This window comes from Leptodactylus fuscus, chromosome 3 (genome assembly GCF_031893055.1).
Source record: "Leptodactylus fuscus isolate aLepFus1 chromosome 3, aLepFus1.hap2, whole genome shotgun sequence".
NCBI classification, from domain to species: domain Eukaryota; kingdom Metazoa; phylum Chordata; class Amphibia; order Anura; family Leptodactylidae; genus Leptodactylus; species Leptodactylus fuscus.
In genome coordinates, this window is record NC_134267.1 from 178,073,480 (window position 1) to 178,086,455 (window position 12,976).

Consider the following 12,976-nt stretch of genomic DNA (forward strand, 5'->3'; position numbering starts at 1 on the left):
CTCCCACACCTGCACAGTAGAGAGGGATTATCGGCTGCACAGAGCAGCGCTGGGGCTATAGCTCACCGGCAGTCAGAAAACAGGGAGGAGCCATCCCGCAGGAAGGAAGAGAGGTAAGTATAATGGAGTCTAAGGGGGTGGGGGGAGTAGTAGTGATGATCTGTTTCTGGAAAATCAGTGAATGTTCCACCTCAGGGATATTGGTAAATATACATTTTTGATAAATTATGGTACTTAGAAGGTAGGCAGAGGGACAGTGTTTAGACTAGTCTAGGGATCTAATTTTATCCCAGACAACCCCTTTAGGTATCAGATAGCTGGGGGTCTAACCGAAATTGCCCCCTTAAGTCTTCAAGTGATACTTCATTCACAGGGTGAATTCAAGGGGACTTTCAGCCCACCACTCTCCTGATCACTAGGGGGATTCAGCAGTGTAACACATATTCCCTATCCTATGGATAGAGGCTGTGTCTGTAATCTTGCAGCATCATTAGAAGGAATATCTCTGGAATTGCTGTTTACTGCTCAGATCAGCAACTCATGACAATTGTGCCCCCATATTGTACAAAATAAGGTGTAAAAATGTTAGGAAAAAAACAAAAAAGTAAGAGTTTTATTTATAGAACAAATGCGGAGGGGGTTTTATGATAGTTCCCCCCCCCCCCTTTTATATGTTGATAAAAATTTAGCATAGTATACTCTTGCTCAGCGAAGCGCAGTCTTTTCTTCAAGATAAAAATGCAACCTCACTTTAAAAAAAAAATGAATCGGACTCAAATTCCCAAAGACTTTGACATTGGCCTTGGTGAGCAACACCACAGCTGAACTGTCTGCGGCAGCGGGGGACCAGGAAAACATCAAGGGAAGGATTGGGAAAGTATTTTGACCAGACATTGGTACGATCGACTCCAATAAATGTGGTTGTTGTCATAATTGAAGCACCTAACTATTGGCCAAAGCGTAGTGTCTACTATTAATATTGAAAGTGCCCATTTCATAACCTTGTATTATATTGTCCCTATTATAAAAGTAATGGCCTTGTTAGCTGGCCTGTGGTAGTAGTCATTGATGCGGAGATACGGGTTACTAGGTGGCCACTTGTGTTTTTCTTTACTGTATTGGTGCTCCACTGGAAATTTACCAGATTAGTTTGCACCAACGTGCTACAGTTTTGTTTAGTTTTTTTTATTACACTTTTTTTTTTTTTTTAGTATTGTCCCTGTGATACACTTGTATAGACATTTTTATCATAATGGGTTTTTCTGACCCACTTTTCTTTTTTTTTTCTTTTTTTTTTTTCCAATTCTTATAAAAGTGTCGTGTTTGAGTTTTAGTTAAACCCCTTCTGAAATGTTTTATAGGGTAGTGTGAATTTTAACTCTGAGTAATTGTGTCAGTAATGAGGTTTTTATTCTACACACAGTAGCGGCAGTAACTGCTAGATTTCCTGACATGTTTATTTTAGGATATTCCACTTGATATAAAAATTCTGGAGTATCTTTTCCTTCTGGGTGTCACTATTCTCATATCTACAAAGTGTGTGATTGCACAGTCTGATACTGTCAGCAGTAACCTGACAGTGTTGGACTATGTAGCTGACAAGTTGTGTATACAGTTCTATAAGGAATAACCTAAGAACATCACAACATTCTTATTAGAAATGATGATCCAGAATTGTTTCAGTATCTTCTGAAATAGACATGCCAGGACAGCTGGTAGTTAATATGTATTGCTTGGGATCGTTCATACCCCAAATCATATTTCACGTCCATGTTCTCCTGTCGTTCTTATGTAATATTTTTTTATTTTTATTTTTTTTATTTTTTTTTATTATATAAATAAGAGTGACTCCCTAGTTGAGGTGGCTGAAAAAATTGCTACTCTTTGCTAGTGGGATCCAGTCTTGTTCTTGATAAAAAGTTGTTTAACTGCAGAAGCTAATATGAACCAGAAATATATTTGGAAATGAACCCCAGTTATAAGCACAGGGTATTTTGATGGTAAAAGAGGGTTTATCCTTCTAGCTTTTTTTTTGTTTTGTTGTGCTTTTTTGAAAAAGTTAGGATCACTTTTATTATTGTAACAATGCTCTCTTAGGGGGCGTTCACACTTGCACCACTGTCCACTTGGGGATGACTTGATGGCAGTCAGTTTAAAAAAAACCCTTCATTTCAATGTGTTTTTAAAGCAAACAATCAGTCTCCGTATGCAGCCTTTCCGCCATGAAACGTGGGTTTTTGTGTTTGTTTTTTTTTTTTGTACGGACAGTCAAACATGCTAGACTTTGTATCTGTGCAAAAAAAAAAAACCCCGGTTTCACCATAGAGAGGCTGCATACGGACACCAGCGGTTTACTTTAAAAACCCATTCAAATGAATGGGGTTTTAAACTAACCGCCAGCAAGCCATCCTCAAGCAGTTTTTCCTGGAGTTTTGGCGGTATCATGGCAGGCGGACAGTGGCACAAGTATGAACGCTCCCTCAGTAGTTATCCCATAGGTTCACGTTAAATATTCATAGTGCATGTCTGTGAGATGATTTCCCATTTGAGAGAGCAGGATCTAATAGAGGGAGAGAAGCAGAGCTCTGCGATATTTAGATTTGGAACAGAATGTAAAAAGCAGAGTAACTTCTAATAGGACTCTTAGGAGGGAGTAAGAGCCCTGATCCCCACCACCACACACACAATGACAGCCTTCTCTGTATTCTGTATGGCAGTCACACTGTGGGCAGGACAATCCGAATTATCTGCCTCTCCTAAGAATCCTGTCTGACTTTATCCTGCTTTTTATTCTTATCCTACTCATAGGTTTGACAAAGCTCAGCTTTAAGGAAAGTTGCACCTTTATAACAAATGAGAGAGTCGTTATTGGGGCAGCATTGTAGTACCTAAAGCTGCTGCTACACTTTGTATACTTGTATGCTGTCCTGTACCAGAACAGGTGATCTATGGGGTCCCTTTAAGATCTAATATTGGAATAGGCCATAAATGTTAGGTGGTGGATAACCCTTTAAGGCTGAAGTCCTCACATTGCAGAAAAATACCATTTTGTTTGTGCTGTTGGAGCGGCTTCTTATAACCCTGCGCACTCATCAAGTTCAGATTTTTAAATGGGTTTTTTCAGTTTTATAAGGTTGATGAGCTGTTGTTTGGTTAGGACATCAGATTGGTTGGTGTCTGAAACCTGGGACTGGCGTCGATCAGCTGAAGGCCATGTGATGTCACATTCATCCATTATGTAGCCTGATTCAGCTCAGTCTCATTCATGTGAATGGCCCTGAACTGCACAATACTGAACACAGCTGCTGTACAACGTATAGCGTTATGATTAGAGATGAGCGAACAGTGTTCTATCGAACACATGTTCGATCGGATATCAGGGTGTTCGCCATGTTCGAATCGAATCGAACACCACGTGGTAAAGTGCGCCAAAATTCGATTCCCCTCCCACCTTCCCTGGCGCCTTTTTTGCACCAATAACAGCGCAGGGGAGGTGGGACAGGAACTACGACACTGGGGGCATTGAAAAAAATTGGAAAAAGTCATTGGCTGCCGAAATCAGGTGACCTCCATTTTAGACGAATAGTGGATTTCAAATCCGGGTCATATGAGAATGTGAACTTTGTGACTATGAGACAGGGATAGCTGTACAGGCAGGGATAGCTAGGGATAACCTTTATTTAGGGGGGAATGTTATTAAAAATAACTTTTTGGGGCTCTATCGGGTGTTTAATTGTGATTTTTGTGAGATAAACTTTTTCCCATAGGGATGCATTGGCCAGCGCTGATTGGCCGAATTCCGTACTCTGGCCAATCAGTGCTGGCCAATGCATTCTATTAGCTTGATGAAGCAGAGTGTGCACAAGGGTTCAAGCGCACCCTCGGCTCTGATGTAGCAGAGCCGAGGCTGCACAAGGGTTCAAGCGCACCCTCGGCTCTGATGTAGGAGAGCCGAGGGTGCACTTGAACCCTTGTGCACCCTCAGCTCTGCTACATCAGAGCCGAGGGTGCGCTTGAACCCTTGTGCACACTCTGCTTCATCAAGCTAATAGAATGCATTGGCCAGCGCTGATTGGCCAATGTATTCTATTAGCCTGATGAAGTAGAGCTGAATGTGTGTGCTAAGCACACACATTCAGCTCTACTTCATCGGGCTAATAGAATGCATTGGCCAGCGCTGATTGGCCAGAGTACGGAACTCGACCAATCAGCGCTGGCTCTGCTGGAGGAGGCGGAGTCTAAGATCGCTCCACACCAGTCTCCATTCAGGTCCGACCTTAGACTCCGCCTCCTCCGGCAGAGCCAGCGCTGATTGGCCGAAGGCTGGCCAATGCATTCCTATGCGAATGCAGAGACTTAGCAGTGCTGAGTCAGTTTTGCTCAACTACACATCTGATGCACACTCGGCACTGCTACATCAGATGTAGCAATCTGATGTAGCAGAGCCGAGGGTGCACTAGAACCCCTGTGCAAACTCAGTTCACGCTAATAGAATGCATTGGCCAGCGCTGATTGGCCAATGCATTCTATTAGCCCGATGAAGTAGAGCTGAATGTGTGTGCTAAGCACACACATTCAGCACTGCTTCATCAAGCCAATACAATGCATTAGCCAGTGCTGATTGGCCAGAGTACGGAATTCGGCCAATCAGCGCTGGCTCTGCTGGAGGAGGCGGAGTCTAAGGTCGCTCCACACCAGTCTCCATTCAGGTCCGACCTTTGACTCCGCCTCCTCCGGCAGAGCCAGCGCTGATTGGCCGAAGGCTGGCCAATGCATTCCTATGCGAATGCATACTTAGCAGTGCTGAGTCAGTTTTGCTCAACTACACATCTGATGCACACTCGGCACTGCTACATCAGATGTAGCAATCTGATGTAGCAGAGCCGAGGGTGCACTAGAACCCCTGTGCAAACTCAGTTCACGCTAATAGAATGCATTGGCCAGCGCTGATTGGCCAATGCATTCTATTAGCCCGATGAAGTAGAGCTGAATGTGTGTGCTAAGCACACACATTCAGCACTGCTTCATCAAGCCAATACAATGCATTAGCCAGTGCTGATTGGCCAGAGTACGGAATTCGGCCAATCAGCGCTGGCTCTGCTGGAGGAGGCGGAGTCTAAGGTCGGACCTGAATGGAGACTGGTGTGGAGCGATCTTAGACTCCGCCTCCTCCAGCAGAGCCAGCGCTGATTGGTCGAGTTCCGTACTCTGGCCAATCAGCGCTGGCCAATGCATTCTATTAGCCCGATGAAGTAGAGCTGAATGTGTGTGCTTAGCACACACATTCAGCTCTACTTCATCAGGCTAATAGAATACATTGGCCAATCAGCGCTGGCCAATGCATTCTATTAGCTTGATGAAGCAGAGTGTGCACAAGGGTTCAAGCGCACCCTCGGCTCTGATGTAGCAGAGCTGAGGGTGCACAAGGGTTCAAGTGCACCCTCGGCTCTCCTACATCAGAGCCGAGGGTGCGCTTGAACCCTTGTGCACACTCTGCTTCATCAAGCTAATAGAATGCATTGGCCAGCACTGATTGGCCAGAGTACGGAATTCGGCCAATCAGCGCTGGCCAATGCATTCTATTAGCCCGATGAAGTAGAGCTGAATGTGTGTGCTAAGCACACACATTCAGCACTGCTTCATCACGCCAATACAATGCATTAGCCAGTGCTGATTGGCCAGAGTACGGAATTCGGCCAATCAGCGCTGGCTCTGCTGGAGGAGGCGGAGTCTAAGATCGCTCCACACCAGTCTCCATTCAGGTCCGACCTTAGACTCCGCCTCCTCCAGCAGAGCCAGCGCTGATTGGTCGAGTTCCGTACTCTGGCCAATCAGCGCTGGCCAATGCATTCTATTAGCCCGATGAAGTAGAGCTGAATGTGTGTGCTTAGCACACACATTCAGCTCTACTTCATCGGGCTAATAGAATGCATTGGCCAGCGCTGATTGGCCGAATTCCGTACTCTGGCCAATCAGCACTGGCTAATGCATTGTATTGGCTTGATGAAGCAGTGCTGAATGTGTGTGCTTAGCACACACATTCAGCTCTACTTCATCGGGCTAATAGAATGCATTGGCCAATCAGCGCTGGCCAATGCATTCTATTAGCGTGAACTGAGTTTGCACAGGGGTTCTAGTGCACCCTCGGCTCTGCTACATCAGATTGCTACATCTGATGTAGCAGTGCCGAGTGTGCATCAGATGTGTAGTTGAGCAAAACTGACTCAGCACTGCTAAGTCTGCATTCGCATAGGAATGCATTGGCCAGCCTTCGGCCAATCAGCGCTGGCTCTGCCGGAGGAGGCGGAGTCTAAGGTCGGACCTGAATGGAGACTGGTGTGGAGCGACCTTAGACTCCGCCTCCTCCAGCAGAGCCAGCGCTGATTGGCCGAATTCCGTACTCTGGCCAATCAGCACTGGCTAATGCATTGTATTGGCTTGATGAAGCAGTGCTGAATGTGTGTGCTTAGCACACACATTCAGCTCTACTTCATCGGGCTAATAGAATGCATTGGCCAGCGCTGATTGGCCGAATTCCGTACTCTGGCCAATCAGCACTGGCTAATGCATTGTATTGGCTTGATGAAGCAGTGCTGAATGTGTGTGCTTAGCACACACATTCAGCTCTACTTCATCGGGCTAATAGAATGCATTGGCCAATCAGCGCTGGCCAATGCATTCTATTAGCGTGAACTGAGTTTGCACAGGGGTTCTAGTGCACCCTCGGCTCTGCTACATCAGATTGCTACATCTGATGTAGCAGTGCCGAGTGTGCATCAGATGTGTAGTTGAGCAAAACTGACTCAGCACTGCTAAGTCTGCATTCGCATAGGAATGCATTGGCCAGCCTTCGGCCAATCAGCGCTGGCTCTGCCGGAGGAGGCGGAGTCTAAGGTCGGACCTGAATGGAGACTGGTGTGGAGCTATCTTAGACTCCGCCTCCTCCAGCAGAGCCAGCGCTGATTGGTCGAGTTCCGTACTCTGGCCAATCAGCACTGGCCAATGCATTTCTATGGGGAAAAGTTAGCTTGCGAAAATCGCAAACTGACAGGGATTTCCATGAAATAAAGTGACTTTTATGCCCCCAGACATGCTTCCCCTGCTGTCCCAGTGTCATTCCAGGGTGTTGGTATCATTTCCTGGGGTGTCATAGTGGACTTGGTGACCCTCCAGACACGAATTTGGGTTTCCCCCTTAACGAGTTTATGTTCCCCATAGACTATAATGGGGTTCGAAACCCATTCGAACACTCGAACAGTGAGCGGCTGTTCGAATCGAATTTCGAACCTCGAACATTTTAGTGTTCGCTCATCTCTAGTTATGATTGGTTTCCGGTAAAGAGGCCATATGTCGGATCCTCAACAGTCTTCAGTTAATGAGCTATCCAAATAAAGTCATCAATCTTAAAAGCTGCATTAAACACTGTGGTTGAAAAGCAGAAAAAGCTGTTTGCAGCTGTTTCTCTATCACACACTGTCTGACGTGGAGAATTGATGAAGAGCTGGGCATGTGCGCTGCTAGGTAGCAGGGTTCATTATAGGATGCCCTCACAGCATACAAAATGGTACAAGGTTAAAGCAAACCTATCACCATGAAAATGCAGTGTAATCTGCAAGCATCATGTTATAGTGCATGAGGAGCTGCACAGACTAATACATTAGTTACCATAAACTTTCCACTGCTGCTTTCATATAGCTGATCAGTCCCAGACTGTTCTGGAATGGCCTTTATTTTTTCAGCATCTTACGCTGGGTTCACACCTGCGTTTGGGGTCTCCGTTCTATGGTTTCCATCTTCTGCATGCCAGAAGACGGAAACCATAGACCGGGTCCGGCCGTGCGCGGCGGTGAGCGTTTTAGGCTCTCCGCCGCGAAACCGGATTTTTTTATCCGGACACAGAGTACTGCATGTCCGACTCTGTGTCCGGATTATAAAACCCGGTTTCGCGGCGGCGAGCCTAAAACGCTCACCACCGCGCACGGCCGGACATCGCTCTCACCCATTCAAATGAATGGGTGAGAGAGACTCCTGCAGGTTTCCGTATCCTGCCTGTGTTTTAGGCAGGAAACGGAAACCTAAGTACGGAGTGCCGGGCCGCAGATGTGAACGAGCCCTTACTTTGATCTCTGCCTCCCATTGAAAACAATGGGAGGCAGTTAAGTGTTTTTTTCCGGTGGAGTCGGAGCCAAATTCAGTCGCTTTTTGTACTACAAAGTGGACGAGTCCTAAGCTCCAAATGAGCAGAGATAAATGACCACGTACATTGTAAGTTTTCTAACAAAACCATATACCAGTAAGCTCAGCTCCCCCTGCTCTATAACATCCTGCCTGTATATTACACTACACGGTGACTGGTGCCCTGTGTAGCTGACTCTAAAACCTTCAGGAGGTTTCCTGCAAATATTTAAAATTCAACTATTTTCACAAAATAACCACTCTCTTATTTTTAACTTAAGGTGCAACTTCCCCTTAAAAAGGATTTCCACCCATATACAAAAAGTTTCCATATATTAATCAATATATTAGCGAGCATAGTCATATCTCTTTCATTTTTAAATTTATCAAAATCTGAAAAGAAATTGGTGCCATTACTGATAGAAGAGCGGAACACCATAAGCCCATGTTGTCATTTAGCTTCTCAGAAAGTGACAACAATACGCCTACACTTCTTGTAACTTCTAAAATGATTATCTCTGTTTAAAAGAAAATAAAAATCTGGGTGGAAATTCTTTTCAATACAGATCTAAAGCTGTAGCATTTGTATCTTTCTTAGGCCACCATGTGGCTTCAAAGGTTAGCTTGTTCTCCGAAGTGTCTTTGGGACTGATCCCTCAGCTGCTGTAGGAAGTCCCAAGGCTACTTTACCATCACAGCCCATTTAGCGGTAGACACATGCACACCTATCTTAACACATTGCAGTTAACCAGTGTAGGTATTAGGTGGAGTGCAACTAGTAGGTAGGGTGTGAATACATTTTTCTTTAACTCTGCTGTCGTTGTAGGAATTTACTCGCTCTGATCCATCGCATGATCGAATTTGTGGTGCGTGAAGGTCCAATGTTTGAAGCTATGATCATGAACAGAGAAATCAACAATCCAATGTTCAGGTAAGGACGCCAGGTTTCATTTTTGGAGCATCCGGCTCCTACTAAATTGTTTCACGAATCAAAACAAAAACCTGCGACTACTTTTATTATGGTCTGAAATAACGTACTCTGTCTTAACAGATTCCTGTTTGAAAACCAGACCCCAGCGCATGTATATTACAGGTGGAAGCTTTACTCTATATTACAGGCAAGTAGTATAAAATGAAACAGTAAGGCATATCATTTACTAAAAATTCAGTGAAATGCAGTAATGCAACCAACCACAGTGCAGGTTTTGAGTTTTTCTTGAGCGCTAGAAGACATGAAAGCTGTGCTGTGCTTAGTTGCTGTGGGCAATATGGATACTTTTTCTTCAACTTTCCCTGTTTCTGTACATTGGTAAAAATTCTTGTTTCACTTCATTCAGGGTGATTCTCCTACAAAGTGGAGGACTGAAGATTTCCGAATGTTTAAGAATGGCTCATTTTGGAGGCCACCACCATTAAATCCGTACTTACATGGCATGACGGAGGAACAGGAGACAGAAACTTTTGTTGAGGAGCCCATCAAAAAAGGAACCCTCAAGGAGGAGTACGTATTCATGTTAGCAGTGAAATGGCTGCAGTCAAAGCCGCTCGTGTAGTTAGATAGTTGATAGTGAACTCCAGCATAAACAAGATTACTGCAAGACTTCAGGATCGCTTTATTATAGATGTACAACAAATGTATGACATATTGTTCACATTACGTTTTTTATGATCCTACATTACCTTTCTGCATGGTGAAAAAAAAAGCTGATGTTTATTGTTGTGGAAGCTTCTGTTCAGCCAATACAAAATGATAAACTACATACCTCATTTGGCAGTGGAGTGTCCTTGATCAATTTCATCTTTGTCTTGGGTTTTTTTTTTTGTTTTTTTTTATTATTATCCATATAACCATTCCAAAGATATGGCCCTAGTGTTTTATAAGTGAATTGTTTTTTTGTTCATTAACTCTCTTGGTGAGTTTCTGTTTGAAAATAAAAGGTTCCCATCTTCTAACCAACTGGGGCTATATCTTTTAAATGGCTGGACGAATTAAAGCAAAAAAAAATGTTCATCATGAGTCAGATAATGTATGGCATTTAGCATTTCTTTGTGGTGACATCCTCTTTAATCTCAGACATTCGACAATCGTTATGTAAGTGCATAAATTATCCAACACTAAGCATTTATACAGTATAAAGATTTTCTTTGTGTGTAAAATTGTAGAAGTGTACAACTTTAATTTTCCAATTTCTTTTATTTAGGCAAAGGGACAAGTTAGAAGAGGTGTTACGTGGTTTAACTCCTCGGAAGAACGACATTGGTGACGCTATGGTGTTCTGTCTTAACCATGCTGAAGCAGCAGAAGAAATTGTAGATTGCATAGCAGAATCGTTGTCAATATTGAAAACCCCTCTCCCAAAAAAGGTTTTTAAGTGTTTTTTGATTGTTATTTATATGTTAATGAATTGTTATTAAGGCCTTATTGGATAGAGCAATGTAAAAGCTAATTGTTGGAAATGAAAACTTGTGCACGCACTCGTTCCTGGATATTGGCTTATCTAAAAGTGCCGTCAATTGGCCGGTGAATGAGAGTCTGCATGTTCCAGGGGTGATCTTAGCTGATTTCAGCAGGAAAAAAAAAAAATCATTGTATGTTTGCAGTCAATCACCCTGCCAACTGACAGTGAAAGTAAATATTGGGGAGGAGGGAGAATCTCTTTAGTGATCGTTCCCTTTACATGTCCTCTACATCCGCCTGTGTAATCGGACAGTTCAGAACAAACTACTCATCTAATCCCACCTTTAGTAGTGAAAGTTGAGAAGAATAAATGTGTTCATTCTTACAGATTCCATAGAAAAACAGATTTGTAACATTGATTTACAGTGAGCCCAATGCTATTGTGAAAGAATTGTCACATTTAATCTTCTCATGTGAACCTAGTAATAGAATTACAGTACCTACCTAGGGTAAGGTGTAAACTTATGCTAAGTTCACACTAGTGTTTGGGTCCGATTAAAACGTGGTTACCTGCGGACCCCATAGTCTATAATGTGTATTAAAAATTGATATATAAAACTTGCAGGACTTTTCTTTCCAACAATTTTGGGCAGAGTCTGCTACTTATTTTTATTTTTACTAACTCTTGTTTTGCTCTTATTTGCAGATTGCCCGACTGTACTTAGTGTCCGATGTCTTGTATAACTCTTCGGCTAAAGTTGCCAATGCATCTTACTATAGAAAATTGTAAGTACTTGCATTCATTATACAGACATTTGCTACATAGACAATACTTAAGTAATGTAGTGATCTTCAATTCAAACCATACAAAAACTACCTAGAATGCTCTGTGCAGCGCATAGGAGAAACCACTGGATTCCTACAATCTTGCTGCCTGTAGCAAATCTTGGAATATCGGCTTTAATGTGACCCTTCACTTCACAGTGCAAATGTAACATTTAATGCATAACTTAAAAACAGCAAAAATAATAAAAATACAGGTTTTTTTTGTTTGGTTTTGGGGTTTTTTTCTTCTTTTTTTAGTTTTATAGTGTGGTTCCTCCAATGCCAGTTTCTTTCTTTCTGTAAAATGACCACCAGCTTGTCAGACTTCTGTGCAGCTGGGTCTGAGATCATTCTTTAGTGGACTAGTAGGTGGGTGTGTTTCAGACTACCATACTAGAGCACAGAATAGAGGAGTCAGAGAGAAAGGTGCCAAGTTTACAGAAATAAAGAGGATCAATTTGTTTGCTTAAATTGCACACTCACAATGGTCACTGGACCAAACAAGAACTACTGTTTTATTACTTGTAATTATATTTTCCAAGCAATAAAACTGAGCATACCTCTAAATGTCATCTTCACTATTTGTCTTGGCATTAGTGTGTCAAGCACTTTAAAAAGTGCCAGATGACTTCCCACCAGTGATGTATGTAACTACCTAAGTCTATTATAGGTTAACGGATCTGTAGTTTTAACTATAGTTGTGGAAATTGTTGTGTGGATTGGACCACAAATTTCTTAATTCTATTTTCAGCTTTGAAACAAAATTATGCCAAATTTTTGCCGATTTGAATGCTGCCTATAGAGCCATACAAGGACACCTACAGTCAGAAAACTTTAAGGTAAGTCAATGTATCTGCAACTTTGATTTTCAGAAACAAAATAGTTTTTTCAAGCGTATACCAGCATACATATTCAGCATAGCATTACCTTGGACATTCAGTGTATAGCGAATTATTTATATTGAAGTTCCCTAAAATGGTAATCACTCAGTTTGATCAAGCTGGAGTATAACATTTTCTGTGCCTATTTCTTGTCTCAATAATGCACGTGCATTTTACAGTAGGTGTTTAAGGCTAAAGCCATTTGTGTTAGGTACTGTGCGGGATGTTTGCTGCAGATATTCCCCAGTGGAACCGGCTGCAATAAAAAAAATAAAAAAACATAACCAGAAACAGTTTTTTCCCAGTACGTGGGCCTAGGTTACAAACTTGTATGGCAAATGTTATAACCCACTGGTGAGCATGTAGCGGTAACGGATATGCTGAGTACTTACAACCTGCAGCACTATGCTTTGCTCAGCAAATTTTTTCTGTATTGTGTGGGTGGAATTTGTATAAGGGAGGAACTATAATACGGGGACTATTATAAGGGGGAGCAATTATATACAATAGCTCTAGTTCATCTCTTTACAATAACCCCCTTATAAATAAGAGTTTCCCCTGTGCTGCGATGTCCTGTAAGTTTCCATCAGTCCTCTATGGCATTGAAGCTCCCTTATGCCCACTGCGTCCTATACAATTTGCAATTCTGGCCTGCTGGCACAAGCTTCAGTCTAGCTTCCACCACCCGATCCTTTTG

General features: G+C 42.9%; 1 protein-coding gene across 2 annotated transcripts in view; it reads left to right on the top strand.

Annotated features, from left to right (window-relative positions):
• The window catches only part of U2SURP (U2 snRNP associated SURP domain containing), a 60,218-nt gene that overhangs the window by 26,560 nt on the left and 20,682 nt on the right, over window positions 1-12,976 (top strand). For both annotated transcript variants that reach the window (XM_075268840.1, XM_075268841.1), the window contains exons 12-17: window positions 9,002-9,106; window positions 9,227-9,293; window positions 9,513-9,676; window positions 10,377-10,539; window positions 11,280-11,359; window positions 12,150-12,237. In XM_075268840.1, the coding sequence (XP_075124941.1) occupies window positions 9,002-9,106; window positions 9,227-9,293; window positions 9,513-9,676; window positions 10,377-10,539; window positions 11,280-11,359; window positions 12,150-12,237 (667 nt within the window). The remainder of the gene's footprint in view (window positions 1-9,001; window positions 9,107-9,226; window positions 9,294-9,512; window positions 9,677-10,376; window positions 10,540-11,279; window positions 11,360-12,149; window positions 12,238-12,976) is intronic.